The sequence below is a fragment of the Cyprinus carpio genome, chromosome B13 (assembly GCF_018340385.1).
Source record: "Cyprinus carpio isolate SPL01 chromosome B13, ASM1834038v1, whole genome shotgun sequence".
NCBI classification, from domain to species: domain Eukaryota; kingdom Metazoa; phylum Chordata; class Actinopteri; order Cypriniformes; family Cyprinidae; genus Cyprinus; species Cyprinus carpio.
In genome coordinates, this window is record NC_056609.1 from 29,033,625 (window position 1) to 29,055,297 (window position 21,673).

Below are 21,673 nucleotides of genomic sequence, written 5' to 3' on the forward strand. Positions count from 1 at the left end.
GAATGCTTGTTTTGTATTGCACAAATCATCAGTTGTGGACCACTGCCAAAAATCAATATGAAATAATAGATCGATAAGAATCTTCACAATTCACAAGCCACAGTTCAAACACTTAAAATGGTATTGTTAGATAGTAATTGGATGTGGATTCAGAAGCATGTTCTACTTTGCAAAATCTTGCTTGTCCTACACACAGCCGTGTAGGAGCTTATGAGGTCCGGTTCATTTAAAGGACAGAAGAGCGCTGACAAAATAAACCGTGTGCTTTATTTATGATTCAGTTGGTTAGTGGCTGGCCAGCAGGAGGCATTTGTTTATATTTCCAACTGTATGTTTATAAATCCCAGACTTATTCATAATATGAGAATTCCTGACAGTGTCAGAATGTGTTTTATGTGGTGAGCCGGCTTTACACTTCACATATGAAGCATATAATCATGTTGCATAAGTGGAAGCATGGGCTTCCTCTGCTTGGGACAGTTCTCCGACTCGTCTTTAGGGTGTTGCTGCGTTCACTGAGAGCCTTCATGTGACAAACACGCATGAGGCCACTAGTGCTGCTGTCAGTGTGCATGTGCGTCAGTGTGATGAATGAATGCCGATAAGGTCAGTCTGCCCTTGGTGCTGTTATCAGGGACGCTCTCTCTCTCTCTCTCGCTCTCTCTCTCTCTCTCACCTTCAATCTGTGTTTTACCCAATATCTCACACTGTCTGTTCCTGTAATAGCATCTGACCACCGGCCTCCAGCTGAAAGTGAATTACAGTCATTTAGCGCAGAAACAACAGGCTCCTGTACTGAAGATACAGTGTAGATAGAAGCTCTCTTCTAAACCTAGTGAGCGTCATTTCTAGTGAGCATCATCTTCATACTGTAAGTACCTGAAGTGAAATGTACATTTGTTGAATCTCCACTAATGAGTCTGGCTTTAGTCAACAGAGATGCTATAATAAGCAAAAAACAAAGTAAATATTGGGTAAAATATCTATACTTTTCAGTATAGAATGAAATAGTGTAATTAAATAAATATATAAAATAATATAAAAATAGATTTTTTTTTTTTAAATCTATATTTTATCAGTAGTGAATGATACAAAAAAATAGCACGTCATAATTTTGTTGCAATGCATTTGCATTTACTTAAGCAGCATTAACCCTTCGCTGAGCCCCGCCTTGAAAATGTTACTGACCAATCATGACTTTTCTCTTTCTTTTTTTCATTTGAGTTATTGGAGGACAATTTTATAGAAATTATCCAAATATACTGTAAAAGCTTCTCAGCAATTAAACCACGTGTCATCCTCGTTCCCGAATGAAAACATATATTATTAGTAAGATCATCTTCATTTGCTCCAAAGTAAATTAATGTTAATTACTTTGTTTCACTTACACTAATGTTACTATTTCTTTTTAAATGAGGCTTTTCTCTTTCAGTGACTGTGAAGAGCATGTGCAAACACTGCAGTTTTTAATCACGTAACTTTGTAGTTGAACAATTTCCATTAAAGAAATCAGCAGATATTGTCTTAATTCATTCCAGCCCACGTTAAGCATCATATCCAATCAGTTTTTACAACATTTTAGTAAAAAATCATACTGTTGAAATTAACTTAAGTTCTCTAATGATTTTCTCAGTTGCTCTGAAGGCTTTAAGATCCTGAGAACGTTTAATCTACAGAATATGATTTGTATGTCTGCAATGAAAAGCTATAGGTGGTTTTTATCTGTGCAGCCTTTTAAACAAACACGGAAAACCATGAAAGATTAAAGGACGTCTCATTATCCACGTTAAGTGCTGCTGCATTAATGAGTGTGTTGTTGGATCATTTGATGGCAGTCTGTATAAAAGCAGATTTAATGTCAGGATCAGTCTCTTAATTATGTTTGTTATTGTGTGTTTGCCTTCTACTATCTATATCAATAACTTACAAACCTTTTCAACTCCGAATGGTCTCTAATGTCTGTTGCATTGTGTAAAATGCTGTTGTCTGTATCCGCTGGGAGATGTACATTGGTCTGCTCTCTTGATTTATTACGCCTATTGTCTGCGCACTAATTAATGAATACAGCTCAAATTTGCATACATTACTAGTCACAGAATTATTCATTATCTCACAGTAATTAGTTTTGCGGGTCTTTGCAGTGTGCAGCGGTACATTAAAATTGGCATGATATTAGTTTGGACTATAGAAGACTCACATGACAAAGAATATGACAGCAGACACGGCCTGTTTTCCATCTGCTAATTAGAATTATAGATCATAAAATATGCAAGCATACACAAAATGTCACGTAGACAATGGGATGATATGTATTGTGTGTTGCAATATGAGCTACTTTTTTGTTTCCTTTGTATAATGTTTAAACCCACATCTAAATGGTTAGTGAATGTGTTTTGAAATATTGAGCTTTGGTATTTATGCTGGCAGTGTACGTTTTATCTCATATGTATATATTTATTATTTATATTTTTTATATGTATTATTTATGTATATTTATATAAATTTTATTACATTTATTTTCATATTGTTAGTATTTATATATATAAGCACACATCTATATATATATATATATATATATATATATATATATATATATATATATATATATATATATAGAGTTCTTTATTCATTTATTTTGTAAATAATTTATATATATATATATATATATATATATATATATATATATATATATATATATATATATATATATATATATATATATGTAGTTGCTTATTTTTAATAATCATTATAATTATATATATATATATATATATACTATATACTGTATGTATAGTTGCTAGTTGCTATAGTATTATTGTTTTTTATTTTTATTTGTTTGTTTATTATATTTTTTGTTTTTATATATATTTTTTAAATATTTATAGATTTAATATATTTTTTATATGTATTTATTTTCCATATATTTATATTTATATTGTTTAAGAAAATATAACTAGTTCTTGCTAGATGTATTTATTGTTGCTTAAAAATGTAGTATTTAGTTGTAATCGTTTAACCACCATATTGTCTCCATTACAGCACAATTTCAATAGTAAGTCTGATTTATTGTCAATTCTTCCACATTGTACATACTATTGAATTTGCGTTGCATACAGATAACACTAACAGTAGAGCCTAAAAATTAGATCAAATATAAAATATAAGATACAACTATACAATAAGGTTAAAAAAGACATATAATAAAAAATAAAGTTTAATAAAGCAACGCAGGCACATGGCAGATAGAGTGCGTCTTGTAAAAAAAATTTTGTGCAAAAAAAAACTTATTCATGTCTGCACAATTTGTGTCGACTTTCAATTTGTGTGATCAAGTGACGTCGTATTTAAACTGACTGAATTTGTGTCGATTGCAAGTGACGTCGTGATTTAGTTTCTTTTTTCTTGTTTTCACCACCTGGCTACTTGTGTAAAATGTTGAAAGATTCAAAAAGACTGCAAGTGACGTCACTTGTGGAAGTGCAGGTGTCTGAGACTGCAAGTCTGAAAATGCAAGTGCATGTCTACAGCCAGACCCTATGGGGATGTTCGGCACAGATTCTCTTGTAATGTGAAGCGTTCACAGATTTAATCTTGCACCTCCCGATCTGCTCGCACACAAATCGGGGCCAGTTCAATGATTTAATCTTGCGGCCTCCATGTTTAATATTTAGGATTTAAATCGGGATTATGACAGTGATATGATTACGTCAGTACTTTCACAATAGCCAATGCACGACCACAAAACAGCTACTGCTGCAAATCTTGTAGTGTGTGCATGTTTAAGATTTAAGGGATGATAGTCTGCAAAGATTCTTCTTATGTGTGTGCTGCAACCAGATTTCATAATAAAACTCCTGTAGTGTGAGCCATGCTTTAGTAAATATCCTGCCAAAATGATTCATTATTGTTAATGTTTCCTTGATATGTTTTTCTGTCGTCCTCCAGCAGGGCGGCGATAAGAACTCGAGCCACTCCAGCAGTAACACTCTGTCCAGCAACGCCTCCAGCAGTAACAGTGATGAGAAGCACTTTGGCTCCGGGGACCTGATGGATCCAGAGATGCTGGGTCTCACCTACATTAAAGGAGCCTCCACAGACAGCGGCATTGACACGGCGCCCTGTAGCATGACCCCGGGGGTCGCCGGTGCGTCTGTTTCCCGCGTCATGCTCCAGGGCCGCGGGGTGTCTGATCCAGGACACCCGTGGACACCGGAGCTGACAGAAGAAGGGTCCACAGAGGAGGACCACAGCAGGTTATACCTTCCCCAGAGCTACGCCGCGGCTCTGGCCACCGGACATGCACCCGCGGACACGAGTATGGGAGACCTGAGCGAGATCTCATCTCATTCTAGGTGAGCAAAAGAGAGAGAGCTGATGCTTATGAGAATATAAATAGGTCAGATTTGTATCTTGAGGTTAAATGGATCGAGCATTTCCTGGCTGATTATGTTCAGATAATGTTTTTGCCAACATTATTGATTAGCCTGCTGGCTGGATTTCCTGCAAAATATGTGCACTTCCCACTCTGCCATCAGTTATTGTTTATAAATATGTGCGTATTCTTCCAGTTACGCACAAACAAACACACAATTAATTGGGTGCAGCTGTTAAAGTGTTTAAGTATTTTGCCTATTTTGACATGTTACATATCCAGCTGTGTGTATTCACTTGGAGAGAGAGGAATGCTGCTTTTTAGTAGCAGGTCTGTAGTTATTTTACATCTAAATTTCTAATATCGACTTGTGTCCTCATTTTGAAGATGCTAAAAGCTTGACCAGTTCAGATATTTAGGGTTGTTTTTGAAGGAAGACTCTATTGCTCATTTAGGCTGCATTTATTTGATCAAAAATACAGTAAAACATCCATATTGTACAATATTATTACAGTTCCAAAAACGTTTTCTATGTGAATATTCTGTATGTTAAAATGTAATTTATTCCTGTGATCAAAGCTGAATTTTCAGCATTGTGACTCCAGTCTCACATGTTCCTTCAGAAATCATTCTAATATGCTGATTTACTGCTCAAGAAACGTTTCTTATTATTATCAGTGTTTAAAACAGTTGTGCTGCTTCAGATTTTTGTGAAAAATGTGATGCATCTTATTTTTCAGGATTGCTTGATGAATAGATAAATCAAAAGAACAGCATTTATTTGAAATAGAAATCTTTAGTAGTATTGTAAATGTCTTTAATGTCATTTTCGATCAGTTTAATGCATCCTTTCTGAATAAAAGTATTAATTTAACAAAAAAACAAAAAAAATCTTACTGACCTCAAACGCACAGCTGATTTTTTTTTCCAGTGATTCCAGGTCAGTTAAGCTTGCTTCCAAGTAGCAGATCCTGTCCCTTTTTTCATCATGGAAAAGAAAGTTATATTGTCTTAATTTGCATTGGAGTCATTATTTGCAATGTAGAATAATTGTGGGAGTTGTATAATTGAGATAACATAGGAACCAGAACCATCTGTCTTCAAATGCATGGATAAGAGAGGTTTCAAAAGTACACAACTTTACACAATTATTAAAGCTTCTTATGTAAACTAAACACTTGCAAGCATAGAATGTTACATAAAAGGCAGAAAAAATGGTAAGAAGTCTCTTTGAGATAGACCGGAGAGAATGGCAACTGTCATGCTGTCGTAGAAAGGTCAGGGTTCTGCTCATAGGCATGTTGTCAGTTCTGATGTGTGTGTTTTTGAGTGAATGTTTGTCTTGTGAATACATTTCAAAAGATGCCTGAACAGAGCGCTGTCAATGCAGTATTCACCCACTGTTTCTTAAACGAAAGCCCAAGGGATTGTTCATAGGACCCGGCTGCATTGTATCACTATTGATCTAGTTATTTTAAAGTACCCCTACTGTGCAATTTTTAAGATTACTAATATTGTTTTGGAGTCTTCTACAAAGGCTTAAAATGCATGCAAGGTCAAAAAACGCTTTCGCTTTCTCAAAATATGCATTTAATATCACCACATTTTCCAGTGATTCTCAAACTGTTTGTTCAAAGCTGTTCTCTCTAAACCCCTCCTTTCCATGAGCATACTCTGCTCTGATTGGTCAGGTGGCCCCAGTCTGTTGTGATTGGTCTACTGTATATAGAATGTTGGAAACGATACACCCATTGCCATAGTTCTGTATTTTGAACGCTCAATATCAAATATAAACATTATTTATCATACTTACAGGTTGTGATTGAGTGGAGCCAGCTGGTCCAAATAAACTGGGTGATGAGCCATCTTTCAAGAGCAAGCGTTTTGTAAATCACGAATTGAACTCCCCAAGATTAGAGAAGCAGTTGTCAGTAAAATGATGGGAACACAACAAAAAAAAATTAACCACTGATTCTTTCGGAAGTGAAAATAAAACAAATTTACTTTCACAGCGTAGGACACAGCGTCACCTCAACATGATGTTAACCACACGAACAAGCTTCAGTGTTTGAGGGTGGATCAACTTGTTCGCAGCCGGCCAATGTAGAACATAACTAATTTGAATTATTTAAAAAAAAAAAGTTTAAATGAATGATTCAGTGATTCACTTTTTTCTATTACTGAATGAATCATCATTTTTGAACAAATCTCTTGAATCATTTGTTATCTCCTAGTGGCGAAACAATGTTATCAACGTTGAAATCAGCAAATGTTATTTGAAGTGCCATTTTGAAAAGAAAATTACTTTCAAAAGTAGATTTGCTTCATTTTGATCGCTACCATAGACATCCGAACTATAAACTTCTATCTCAGTACTTTTGTGATGATATATATGATGGTAAGACAAAAATAATACTATGTGGTTGAAATGTCTGTGAAGCTGTTTCATAGCTAAACATAACTGCTCTCTCTTTGATTTGAATGTTACGGTATGACTTTGTTAAAGGTTTAATAGACAGACGAATCGTTGTGATTTGGAAATAAGATCTCGTGGGTGTTTGAATCAAAATTGCAATCTTTTAACGATTAAACGTGCAGCTCTAATGCACTCTCTTCTGTCCTCTCCTATTTATGTTCACTCGTTCAGTTCTGACCCTGAAATGAACCTAAAAATACCACTGGGCACATATGTAAAGTATTTACCTTCTTTATCTAACCACCGTTGCTTAAATTAAACAGTACAGAAAGTCAATTTCAATGTTGCTATAATGGTTGGGTCACACGTTCCTCTGTCCCATGTGTGCTGGCCAGTGGCTCCCACCACTCCGGCAGCCCCTTACCCCACAGCTTCAAGCACATGTCCTCTCCAGAACCTTCCAGAACTCAGGCAGTCCCCAACAGTAGCCAGGAGCCAGGGCCCAACACTGATGCACACACACAAAGCCGTAGGAGGTCCGATGACAAACCGATCCCGGACGAGCCCCCGATTCAGTCCGAGAGTGGGTGAGTGTGTGGATGTGTGGAATGGGATGCATCTGCTGGTATGATTGGTTTATTCAGGAGTTAATTGTTTGGGCCACTAAAAGCAGCATTAAGACGCTTCATATGAGAGTTATTTGTTATTTAATTTGATTTACCATTTGCCATTACCACATACTCAGGACCTCGAAATCTCTAGAGCGTGTAAAGCACTCACGTAAAACTATGTCTAAAAAGAGTTGTATTGTAATTTCCTAATGCGAACAATTAGGTTGGGCGTTAGATTTGATTAAATTTAATCTTGCCCTCCAAGCTTGTGCCAGTGTGACTCATTAAGCGTCTGGTTAAAAAGGCCAGGAGAGACCAATCTATTCTGAGGCTGAATTTAGCCAGCGGCGAAGGTCTCTCACTTCTTTTTATCCAATTAATCTCTCCGCTGGCACAATCATCAAGCAATTCCAGTTTTCAAGGACGAAAAACCGTCTGCAATAGATTACAGATCAAAGTGAATCTTTCCTCTATCGATCCGAGTATCACCAAGGCCTGGAAAGAACCATCAGTAGATTAACAGAGCTTGATCGAAGTGAGTTCTGTGCGAAATCAGCTCAGTAAACGTGCAGACGTAATATACTTGGCATGTGTCTCTTCTCATTATTGATCTGTATGCTGATGTCCGATCCTGTGGACTGTACTGTTCCACACAGAAGATCGATGTTGGCTACTGGACTCCGAACGGATCCTGGAGGGGAAGCGATTGAGCCACCTCTGCTTTTCCTTTAATAGAGTCATGGTGTAGATCTTTTTAGATCTTTTTATTTCTAGATCATGATGATGTCAATGGGAAAAAGACTGGTATACATTTATGTTGGATGAATTTAGGTAAATTTGGCCAGTTTTGACATTGAGATGATATTCTAAAAGGGGCCAATTTACCTCAAATCAGTAAATCTATCTATCTATCTATCTATCTATCTATCTATCTATCTATCTATCTATCTATCTATCTATCTATCTATCTATCTATCTATCTATCTATCCATTTGTCCATCCATCCATCCATCCATCCATCCATCCATCTATCTATCTATCTATCTATCTATCTATCTATCTATCTATCTATCTATCTATCTATCTATCTATCTATCTATCTATCTATCATCTGACTATATCCATCTATCTATCTATCTATTCTATCCATCTATCTGTCTGTCTGTCTGTCTGTCTGTCTATCTATCTATCTATCTATTTATCTATCTATCTATCTATCTATCTATCTATCTATCTATCTATCTATCTATCTACCATCTATCTGTCTGTCTGTCTGTCTGTCTGTCTGTCTGTCTGTCTGTCTGTCTGTCTGTCTGTCTGTCTGTCTGTCTGTCTATCTATCTATCTATCTATCATCGTTCTGTCTATCTATCTATCTATCTATCTATCTATCTATCTATCTATCTATCTATCTATCTATCTATCTATCTATCTATCTATCTATCTACAGTGTCCATCATTCTATGTCATATTGTTCTATCTGTTGTTCTATATTAATTTAATCGAATTTCAGTTTAGTTACAAATTGCAGTTATATGAATTTGAATATCAGTTTATAATTTTATTTAATTTTTGTTTTTTTATGAATTTGAATAATATTTTTTTTAAAATATGCTTCTTTAAATTCTTATTTGAATGAAGTAGATGTCTCTGTTTTGTCCACGTTTAGACAGCAAGTGTAATTGTGCTCTGAATAAAACTCTCTCAGGTCCATCTCTTCACTAATGTCTTTTGTTCAGTGAAAGTTTCCATTTAAACTCTTCTTAGATTGATGGTGTGGCTGAGCTGCTTTTCCCCAGCTGTTATGAAAGAAGCCGTGTAATGCAGTTAGCACCTCCTTTCCTTGTTTATTCCACCTCAGCCTTTATTTCACGTTACGTAACCAAGCCTCTAGACAAATCATCCAATATCGCTCGCATTTATTGTGCCTGCTAATGAAGCTTTTTTTCCCCGTTTGCAGTGCGGCTTGACACTGCAAACTGCAGCTGCTAACTTTCTTCTCTGTTTCTTCTACTTTCCTTGGCTTCTTTTGCTCAGTGGAGCCGAGAGCTTGTTGTCTTTCCTTCTGAAGGCTCTAGCCGAGCGGTCCAGGTACATACACACACCCCCACTGTTGTGTATGTTTGTGCTCATGCCGTTAGTGCTTTCCCCTTCGACCCCTGACCTTTCTGTTCTCCTCACTGAGTGTAAATGTCTGGAGTTGAAATTCTCCCTGCTGTGCCGCACCGACCCTCCTCTCCTCCACACCTCGACAGTTTCTGTCAGACTCAGACATAGCCTGTAGTGCTCGTATCAACAGTTGCTCATAGACACATATACCAGTAAAGGCCAATGGGTCACTAAGTGTGTTAAAACCACGGCACTAGTGCCAGACTGCTGTGATGACATTGTCCAGCGCCTGCAGGCTTTGAGTGAGTTTTAATACGTCCTCTTCACCATTGCACTTGTTTGGATTTTTGCTGCATTGCTCAGTTGTTATTTCTATCCAAGACTAAAAACATAAAAGACAGCACATGTCTGAATATGACCTTCTCATAATACTAATTAACTCACCTTCAGTATTTACACACTTGCTGAGTATTTTTAACTCGGCTGCAGCTTGTATATTGGTAACCTTTACATTTCGTCTGTTATTTACAAGGACATTCTAGAAGAAATGAAGCTTTGTATTGAAATGCCTGTCATTGTTTTCCCTGTGGATGTCTGTCAGCCTGAAGCTGAGCCTGTTTCTGGGTCTGTAATTGTGTGTTTGATGCTGAGGGTTTTTCTGTGTTTTTTATTGGTTGATTTCAGGTTTTCTTCCAGTTTTATATACAAAAAATTTAAATATTAATACAAATTTTTTTTTGTATTATTATTATTTACTTATTGAATTTAAGTGATATTTAATTTATTCATTTTAAAAAAGTTTCAAAAGTTATTGCTACTCTTCAGTTTATTTTTATTTTTAATTTGGTATGTATTATACTATTTACATTGCTTCTGTAATTATTTGCTTTTCATTATTAGATTTAATTATTATTTGCATATTTAATTTCATATATATATATATATATATATATATAATTTTTTTATATATATATATATATATATACTGTATATACACACACATACAAAAATATACATACAAAATTATAATATATTAATTTTATCATTTTTTTTTATTTATTGAATTTAAGTTTTACTTGTTTCACTTTATTATTTGTTTTTTAAAAAATAAAACTTTTCTTTGTTTTATGATTTTTATTTGATCTCCTGTACTTTGCTATAACACTGTTCCGTATAGACCTGTATAATTTATTAGTATTTACTTTTTATTTGTATTGGCTTGTTTTGTTAATTTTTTAAAGTTACTTCATTCACCACATGCTCCAGGACGAGGCATGATTTAATTTTCTGCAGATTGCTGGGGATTGCCAGATCAATATCTTGCTCCAGATACTATCGACAGAGTGTACAATCACCTCTAACTGATGACCTAGCCTGCCTAATATTGTCCTTACAGAAAGTCACACATTGTTTAAGAGGTGGTGGTGCAAGATCATGAAGTAGTTTATACATCAAACACACATCAGCAAAAAAAAAAAAAGTCAAATGTCATTAATTTTTTGTTTTTTTTTATTATTTTGGTGTTGTTATATCTATGTGTTTTTTTTTATAGTTTTTTCAGATTTTTTTTATATATTGTATATTGTTTTTTTAACATAGATATACTTGTGTGGGACCAACTTTTAGCATAATAAGATAAATGAGGGAGAATCATTGTATGCATAAAGAGTTTAGCAGCAGCCACAGGTCATAGGTGCCTAAAACTCCTGAAGCTCATCAAGCTCGCTACAGCACTGTTAGAGATCTTTTTAATGTGATTTTTTGAATTTAAATTAGAATCCATAATCACACCCAATTGTTTAAAATGCTCAACAGTATTTATTACATCTCCTTTGACTATAATATCTGGACAGCGCTCATGAACTCTCTTGATTATGATGAACTCTCTAAGCGTGTGCGGCTCTGTGTCCCGCAGGCAGCTGAACGCCGCAGAGCCGTCCTGTCGGCTGCAGGACAGAGGACGGGACAAGCTGAAGGACGGAGGTCTGCAGCCCAACATGTCTAAAGAGGAGTACATGAAGATGATGCTGCCTGAAAGCCCTCCGGGAGAGAGCGGCCACAGGAAGGTACAGAGTAGTGTCATATCACACATATTATAGCACATACTGAGGTCATCTTCACTAAATACAGATACTACGGTCTTTTCAAACATACTATGGTACTAAAATTCATCTGTTTGCATGCATGGTAGTATGTTTGGACTTTTTTGGTAAGTGCTTATAGACAAGGTATTATGATAATACCATGTTTTTGTGACATTTACCATGATAATCATGTTTCTTACTTACTGTAATAATATATATTTTTTTATATGTGGTAATACACCGAGGGCTTTGGCCATGTACCATGTTTTTTTTTGTTGTTTTTTTTTTGGCCATGATAATCATGTTTCTTACTTTTTTTTGGCCATGATAATACCTACTGTGTTTTTTGGCATATACCATAGTAATACCATGTTTTTTTTTATTGGGGGGGGGGGTTCAATGTGTACCATGGTAATACCATGTTTTAGGTGATTTATGATGGTAAAACAGTATTTTTTTTTAAAGTTCCATGGTAAAAACCGATAGATAATTGTAGATATATTGTATGTAAATGTATAGATGTTTATCTTAATAGTACTATGCGTACCATAGTAACACCATATTTTTGGCATGTCATGTTTTTAGACATAATAATACAATGTGCTTTAGACATAATGCCATGGTAATACCATGTTTTTTTAGACAACTACCATGATAATACCATAGTGTTCTTTGATAATATGTTTTTCCAATTGCCATGGACATTTTCTATGGCAATATATTTTTTTGTTTTTTTTTTGAGAATGGACCATAGTAATACGTATAATAGTAGTAAGATGTTTTTTTGGAGACATACGATGGTAAAACAGTTTTTAAGACAATTACCCTGGTAATACCATAGTGTTTTAGATAAGTACCTTGATAGTACTATGTTTTGCACATTTGCCATAGTAATACCATTTTGTTTTTTGGGAATTGACCATGATAATACCACGTTTTCTCGAGATATACAATGGTAAAACTATATTTTTTTAAGGGAAGTACCATGCTAGTACCATAGTATTTTAGATATGTACCTTGACAATACTGTGTTTTTGTACATTTAGCATGGTAATAACATGTTTGTCATACCATAGTAATTATTAAATGTAGTTTTTTACTTTAATACCATAGTTCAAAGGTAATTATTTTTATACAGTTTCAACTGATTTTTTTATCTACCATAGTAAAAACATGTTTTGTAAAGTACAGCATCCTTTTAGACGTTTACCATATTAATGTTTTTTAACAAGTGTGTATCATAGTAATACCATGTTGCTTTTTTTTAAACTTTTTTTTTATTAATAAGTTTAAAAAGTTGTTATTCTTTGTATTAGTAATTTCATATTATTTGATATGATAGTAATTTTTTTTTTTTTTTATACTAATACCAATAGTTTTTTTGTTTTCTTTGTTTTTAACATTTACTTTTGTTATAGTAATACCATGTTTTTAATGCATAGCATCATAAAATACTGTTAGTTCATTTTTTGACGTAGTAATAGTACGATAGCATTTTTTTAGTTTAATACCATGGTTTAAAAAAAAACTTAAATTTTACTGTTTTTAAAATATTTTCAACGGTAAAACCACATTGGCATATTAACGTATCATAGTAATAATGGTTTTTATCGTAATTTTTGGACATGTACCATCAAAGTACCATGATTGTCTTGGTAGTAGCATGTAAGTACTATAGTATATGAATCTAGTAATTATTGAGTGCTGTAGTATTAACTGTACATGCACTTTCTGTTGTTAAACAATGCTTTTCCATGAGCTGTGATCAGTCTGTGAATGTGGTCTCAGTCAGTGCTGATAACCTCTGCGTGTGAAGTTCCATGAGCTGAAGTGAACGTGTGTGCTGTGTTAACCTCTGCGTGTGAAGTGAACGAGGGCTGAACAGACGTGTGTGTGTGTGTGTGTTATCAGCCAGAGCCACGATAACACGCGTCTGGGTCCGGACAGATTCTGTTTGGGTTATTTTTGTGGATTAACGGGAGGAAGTTGTTGGAGGAGCGTCTGTTTCTCTGAAGTCTCTTCTGCTACCGAAGACCGTCTTAATTGTGTTAGGAGTTTCACGGGTCTCTCCCACCGCCTGTTATCTGCCGGGAAGGGTAGTAGATGCACAATGCCCTATTTTTAGCGGTCTGTGTGGCGTTGGCGTGCCCTCAGAGGCAGACAGGTCATTGTGCTCTCAGGGGGAGGTGAGGCGCTTCAGACCGTCCCGTCACGCTCAGCGGACAGCATGATATCGTAAACCTTACACCTCAGGCGCTGACAGCCATCTGTGTTTCCTGTGCTGTCTTAGCATCTGCACTTCTATACCATCTTGCTAGGGTGTTGCTATGCGGTTGCTAAGGGTGGTTTCTTACTGGCCCCCTGAAGTCTCTGATATTCTGATGTCTGGTCTCTCATTTAATGCTTTTTTATCGTTTTAATTTGATGATAAATTAATTTTTAAAAATGCAAATATATTGCATGTAGCTTCTGAACTGATAGTTGTCATAACTACATACATAATGATTATTAATAATTATAAATGTTAATATAAATATTATACATGAATATTATTTTATTTTAACTAATAATACTTAATCAAATTCTAAAAATGCACAATTACAATAATTAATTTGAAAATAAAAACAATCAAAATAAAATGCTTAGAAAAAAAAGAAATATTTTGTTTACCTATTTTAGTATTTTTAATATAGCATTATATTTTTATTTTAAAATATATATATATTTTTTTTTTATTTACAATATTTATATTTTGAATTAGCTTTTATTTTTATATTTTAATTTTAGGATTTTGTTGTGTGTCTTTACCAGTTCTGTTAGTTTATATTTTATCATTGCTATTTAGGTTTAATTTTTATTTATTTTAGTTTCATTTTTTTTTTTTTTTTTTTTTTTTTTTTTAGTTAGTTAGTAGTTTTTGTGCTTTAAATTAAAATTGTTTCAGTTAGCCGCCAAGTCAACATATCTAATTATTGCTCAGTTGAAATTTTTCAGCTAATTTTTATATTTTACTTTGTTTTAGTTCGTTTTTATTTCAATTAATAAAATGTTTGTAATCGTTTGTTTCGTTTAAGTTAACGATAAAATCCTGCCGTGAACATGCAGATGTGTTGTTAAATAATAACTTAATATTATTCTATTATTCAAGTAAATATTTTAGGTCTAAGGGATTCAACTGCATTGCTATACTCAATAACATTTCTCTACTAAATATGTATATACATTTTTAAACATGTTTTATATGTTAGAAGATATTAGAATGTTTTATTATGTAATGATTATTAATAATTATAAATGTTAATATAAATATTATACATGAATATTATTTTATTTTTAACTAATAATACTTAATCAAATTCTAAACAAAAAATGCGCAATTACAATAATTAATTTGTTTAAGGAACTGCATTGCTATACTCAATAACATTTCTCTACTAAATATGTATATACATTTTTAAACATGTTTTATATGTTAGAAGATATTAGAATGTTTTATTATGTAATGATTATTAATATTATAAATGTTAATATAAATATTATACATGAATATTATTTTATTTTAACTAATAATACTTAATCAAATTCTAAAAATGCGCAATTACAATAATTATTTGAAAATAAAAACAATCAAAATAAAATGCTTAGAAAAAAAAAAGAAATATTTTGTTTACCTATTTTAGTATTTTTAATATAGCATTATATTTTTATTTTAAAATATATATATATTTTTTTTATTTACAATATTTATATTTTGAATTAGCTTTTATTTTTATATTTTAATTTTAGGATTTTTTGTTGTGTGTCTTTACCCAGTTCTGTTAGTTTATATTTTTTATCATGCGATTTAGGGTTTAATTTTTATTTATTTTAGTTTCATTTTTTTTTTTTTTTGTTTTATATGTTAGAAGATATTAGAATGTTTTATTATGTAATATAAGATTAGTTTGTTTATTCTGTACATAGAAAAGCAACTGTTTCTGGACCTTCACAGATTTTGTCAGATGCACCAGCGAAGGTTTCTTGTTTTAAAGGCCACACAGCCCCTCAGAGACAGACCTGACGTCGTGGAGGCGAGCTGTAATGGAAAACACTGTCAATCTGGCTTTTCTTTCTCAGTGGAAATTCCAGCCTGAGAGCAGGAGAAGTGAGCAGTAAACCCACTGTAGAGGAGCAGATCACAGATACAGGGAAGGTGGTGGCTCTGTATTCTGTTGTTCTTGTTGATTGTGTTTGTGTGATGTTTCATTTTATATGGTTGGTGGGGGTGTCATTAATTTTTTAGTTTCTTTGTTGTGTTTTTTTAAAAGTTTATAATTGGGATTTATTGTTGTTCTTCTGCTCACCAAGACTGCATTTTTTTAAAACAGAATTACAGTAAATATTGGGATATATTGTTGCAATTTTAAAATAGCTTTCTATTTTAATATTATATATTTAAAAAAATAATTTTAAATATTCACAGCAGGGTTAATATTGTTAACTAAAAGAAAACTATTGAAAACATTTTTGTTAATTGAAATCATCTAAAATAAAATATAAATATTAGATGGAAAACTTCAAAACGTTGAAATGTTGACTTGGCAGATAACTGAAATAAGTTTAGTTTGAAGGACTAGAATTATCAACTGGTATGTAATGGAAATAGACAAACTAAAACTGAAATGAAAATAAAGAAATCCTAATTAGTAAAAACCAAAAAAATAAAAAATAAATAAGAGTTAAAAAACACAAGTTGGAAATCGAAATATATATATAAAAGCTATAACTAAATCTATAATAGTATATAAATAATACTAAAATAACACTGGTTCATTAATAATCACACAAAATGCAGATAAATAAATTAATATTTTATTTTATTTTAATTGTTTTTATTTTTAAAATACTTTTTGTAATTGTTCATTTTAGGATATAATTATTAGTTTTTTTTTTTTCATTTATCAATATTAATATTTATATTAATATGTATACTTGTTTATAATTATTTATATTAATTGAGAGGAATATTTGCACTTTTAAAAATACATTTATCACATTGCAGGACTATTTTTAATCTTGCAATATTATATATATATATATATATATATATATATATATATATATATATATATAAAGCATTAAATGAGGAACCCAAGAAACCAGAGACCTGGATATCAGATAATTGACCAGAATATCAAAAGCATTTAAAAAAACTTTGACTGATAATGTATTCTGGTAACACCATTACAACAGTGAGTTAATAATATCTCAGACTGCCTTTATTTGCAGTGACGTTACACATGAGCCGGACTAAAGTCTGCTCTCGTTTTACTTTAATGGTGAGAGGACCAGACCAGATCTAGTCTTATCAAGTTGCGTGTGTGCAAGAGGCCAGAGAGAGAGAGAGAGCTCACTGAGGCTGGTTCATGGTTGAGCGATGGGATTTGAGTGGGATCCTGGTCTAAAGGAAGTGAAAACAGAGGGCCGCTTTGAGCCCGGAGGCGTTTAGCTCTGCTGAATCCCGTGAGCCATGACGTCTGCTTTCCCTGCAGTGATGGCAATTCAACAAACTGACATTTTTGATCATGTTTCAAATAGTGGAAGACGTATTGTGTGCTATAAATAAAATGAACAGGATCAAGCAGCTCCGCCTGGGAATGAACCAACTTCCTCTGGCTCACGCTCTGAATGGAAAACATATACAATATATCTAAATAGCTTTGGCACAGTTTAGCTCATGGGTACGTGTTTAACTTTGTCCTCATGCCCTTTGAGAGATATCTTTGATATGTAAGACTATAAGTCTGTCCAAAACATAGTGAGCTCCTTATCTTGGCGCCAACTTAAGGCAGTGTGTAATTAAGATTTTTAAATGTTTTAAAACAAGTCTATTATGCTCACCAAGAGTGTGTTTATTTGTTAAAAAATACAGTAAAATTGTGAAATATTATTTCAATTTAAAATAAATAGTTTTGTATGTGAATATATGTTAAATTGTAATTTATTTCTGCGATCAAATCTTAATTTTCAGCATCATTACTCCAGTCTTCAGTGTCACATGATCTTCAGAAATCATTCTAATATGCTGATTTGCTGCTCAATAAACATTTTTTGATTGTTTTTTATTTCTGGATTTGATGATAGTTGTGCTTTTATATATTTATGTGGAAAATGTGGTTGTTTTTATTTTTATTTATTCTTGAAAGATTTGATTAGAATAGAATAGTTCAACAGCATTTATTTGAAATAGGAATCTTTAATAACATTATAAATGCCTTTACTGTAACTTTTGATCAATTTAATGTATATTTGCTAAATAAACATTTATTTCTTTAAAAAAAAAAACATATACTGCAAACTTTTGAACCATAGTGTATATTGTTTTTATATTGTTTTTTAATAATAATTTTATTATAATATTTTTTTATTATATTTTTTTTAGTTTATTTTTATTTTTTTTTTATGTGTTTTTACTGTTGATTTGCATTTATTTTATCAGTTCATGCATTCTCTGGGAATGAAGCCCACAACCTTGGCATTGCTAGTGCCATGCTTTTCTGTTTTCAGCTACAGGAACACTTGGACAAGCAGATGCCTTCAGAAGAACTTGCTAGTATGTACTGTATATTGAACATGTGACTCTGTCTGATGCGTGGGCCCCGGGGCCGCACTTACCCCTCTCATGCAGCTGACCAAATACGGCTCTGCTTTAGTCACAAGCGGAAGAACAGCAACTCTCTGTCTGTTCCTCAAGCAGTGCAGATAAAGAGCAGGCTTTATTTATAGCATCCTGCTGTTTAACGACACAAGATTGTGAGGATTTTCCCTTCATTCAGTCCAAAACAAACCTACTAACCTTGTCCTGCTGGGAAAGATAGGAAAACACTGGGATTATTCTGAGACTTTGATTGCACGTTTATGTCTATGTGTTTGATTAGCAAGCAAATAAATTAAAATGTAGATTTTCTGGTGTTAAGTCGATTATCTGTGATTGTGGTTGTGTTTCCTGTCAGGCGTCTGCGGCGGGCAGCCTGTCCCCGCGGCGGTCGCTGTACCGGACTCTCTCGGACGAGAGCGTGTGCAGTAACAGGAAGGGCTCGTCCTATGCCAGCTCACGGAGCTCCATGCTGGATCAAGCCCTGCCCAACGACATCCTGTTCAGCAGCACTCCACCCTACCACTGCACCCTACCCCCTCGCATCAGCCTCAGCCAGCCCGCATCCAACCTCAAGAGTGAGTCTATCTATCTATCTATCTATCTATCTATCTATCTATCTATCTATCTATCTATCTATCTATCTATCTGTCTGTCTATCGTGTCTGTCTGTCTGTCTGTCTGTCTGTCTGTCTGTCTGTCTGTCTGTCTGTCTGTCTGTCTGTCTGTCTGTCTTTCTCTCTGTCTATTTATCTATCTATCTATCTATCTATCTATCTATCTATCTGTCTGTCTGTCTGTCTGTCCGTCGTTTTTCCGTCTGTCCATTTATCTATCTATCTATCTATCTGTCTGTCTGTCTGTCCGTACCGTCCGTCGTCCGTCCGTCCCGTCCGTCCGTCCGTCTGTCTTTCCGTCTGTTCCGTCTGTCCATCTATCTATCTGTCTATCTATCTATCTATCTATCTATCTATCTATCTGTCTGTCTGTCTGTCTGTCTGTCTGTCTGTCCGTCTTTCCGTCTGTCCATTTTATCTATCTATCTATCTACTTTTTTATATGTCTATTTTTTTTTTTTTCTGTATGTACTTTCTTCTGTATGTATTTTTTATGTATATTTTTTTTTGTCTATCTATCTGTCTGTCTGTCTGTCTGTCTTGTCTGTCTGTCTTTTATATCTATCTATCTATCTATCTATCTATCTGTCTGTCTATTTGTCTGTCTGTCTGTCTATCTGTCTGTCTGTCTGTCTGTCTGTCCGTCTTTCCGTCTGTCTGTCTGTCCGTCTTTCAGTCTGTCCATCTGTCCATCAATCTATGTATCTGTCTGTCTGTCTGTCTGTCTGTCTGTCTATTGTTCTGTTGTTCTGTCATTCATTCTATTGTTCTATCTATCTATCTATCTATCTATCTATCTATCTATCTATCTATCTATCTATCTGTCTGTCTGTCTGTCTGTCTGTCTGTCTGTCTGTCTGTCTGTCTGTCTGTCTGTCTGTCTGTCTATTGTTCTAATGTTCTATCTATCTATCTATCTATCTATCTATCTATCTGTCTGTCTGTCTGTCTGTCTGTCTGTCTGTCTGTCTGTCTATTGTTCTGTTGTTCTGTCATTCATTCTATTGTTCTGTCTATTCATATATATCTATCCATCCATCCGTTCGTCCGTCCGTCCGTCCATCCATCCGTCTTTCTGTCTGTCTATCTATTTATCTATCTATCGTTCTATCGTTCTATCGTTCTATTGTTCTGTCGTTCTGTCATTCATTCTATTGTTCTATCAATTCATCTGTATCTATCTACCATTCTTTCTATCTATCATTGTATCGTTTTATCTATCTATCCATCCATCTGTATTGTTAGTTCAAAGGCTGCACAGCTTTTGTGTTTTGTACAATAACTGTTAACAAAGTGCTAAATCATTTGTTTTTGCCTTCTCTTTCTTTTATCATTTTTCTGGCCAAGCACAAAGCTCATCCAATATACTGAATGAAGTGGGAAATTATTTATTTCTTTAAAAAAAATTCTACTGACCCCAAACTTTTTGAACCGTAGCATAGTTTAAGTCTTTAAATCCTTCCACCGTAGCTCTCAAATCGCATTGCATGCTTTTACATATCTAACTTATCACTTAGCAGTTGTTTACTGAGAGACAAGAGACTCTCTTGCATCATTGATGTCAGACTTCACACAGCAAGTCTGAGCATGCGCAGATATGAGATTTCACAGATGCATTAATGGACAGATTCAGATCTTGACATCCATCGGTTGCTATATTACTTCTTGTGTGTTGAAGAAAAACCATATAGGTTTGAAACAGCATGCTGGGGAGTAATTGCTGTTAGAGTTCTATCCATATGAAGAGCGGCATGCATTAGCAGCAGCAGCTGTCATCTGTAAACGCTCTCGTCACATTCAGTGCGTTTCGGCCTCATGCAGTCAGACAGACAGGAGGATTTCTGTCCAGAGAGGCACTTACACCTCCATCAGGAATGTGTGTGACACACAACTCAGCATGACTCCTTTTATATGGCGTCCTTAATTAAAAAGCAGGAAGAAGAAAATGTCATGGCTAAAGTGCACAGAGAAGACACCTGTCACAGCCACTTCCCCTCACAGCTGTCAAGATCTGTGTTTTTACAGCATTGCTGATGGGAAGGCGTTTTGGAAACTTAAGCCACACTTACAGTTAGGTCCATATATATACAGGTGCATCTCAATAAATTAGAATGTCGTGGAGAAGTTCATTTATTTCAGTAATTCAACTCAAATTGTGAAACTCATGTATTAAATAAATTCATGCACACAGACTGAAGCAGTTTAAGTCTTTGGTTCTTTTAATTGTGATGATTTTGGCTCACATTTAACAAAAACCCACCAATTCACTATCTCAACAAATTAGAATACTTCATAAGACCAATAAAACAAACATTTTTAGTGAATTGTTGGCCTTCTGGTAAGTATGTTAATTTACTGTACATATACTCAATACTTGGTAGGGGCAACCTTTGCTTTAATTACTGTCTCAATTCGGCGTGGCATGGAGGTGATCAGTTTGTGGCACTGCTGAGATGGTATGGAAGCCCAGGTTTCTTTGACAGTGGCCTTCAGCTCATCTGCATTTTTTGGTCTCTTGTTTCTCATTTTTTTCCTCTTGACAAGGTCTGGTGATGTTTGCTGGACCCTGATGAGTTTGCTGACACATGGTCATTTAACCAACTTTTGGTGCTTTTGGCAGTGTGGGCAGGTGCCAAATCCTGCTGGAAAATGAAATCAGCATCTTCAAAAAGCTGGTCAGCAGAAGGAAGCATGAAGTGCTCCAAAATGTCTTGGTAAACAGGGTGCAGTGACTTTGGTTTTCAAAAAACTCACAATGGACCAACACCAGGAGATGACATTGCACCCCCAAACATCACAGACAGTGGAAACTTAACACTGGACTTCAAGC

The 21,673-nt window shown here is 34.3% G+C and overlaps 1 protein-coding gene across 1 annotated transcript in view; it reads left to right on the forward strand.

Moving 5' to 3' along the window:
- The window catches only part of LOC109052254 (signal-induced proliferation-associated 1-like protein 2), a 117,983-nt gene that overhangs the window by 76,738 nt on the left and 19,572 nt on the right, over positions 1-21,673 (forward strand). Inside the window, exons 14-17 of the mRNA XM_042736140.1 lie at positions 3,946-4,352; positions 9,437-9,490; positions 11,424-11,574; positions 18,585-18,804. Of these exons, the coding sequence (XP_042592074.1) occupies positions 3,946-4,352; positions 9,437-9,490; positions 11,424-11,574; positions 18,585-18,804 (832 nt within the window). The remainder of the gene's footprint in view (positions 1-3,945; positions 4,353-9,436; positions 9,491-11,423; positions 11,575-18,584; positions 18,805-21,673) is intronic.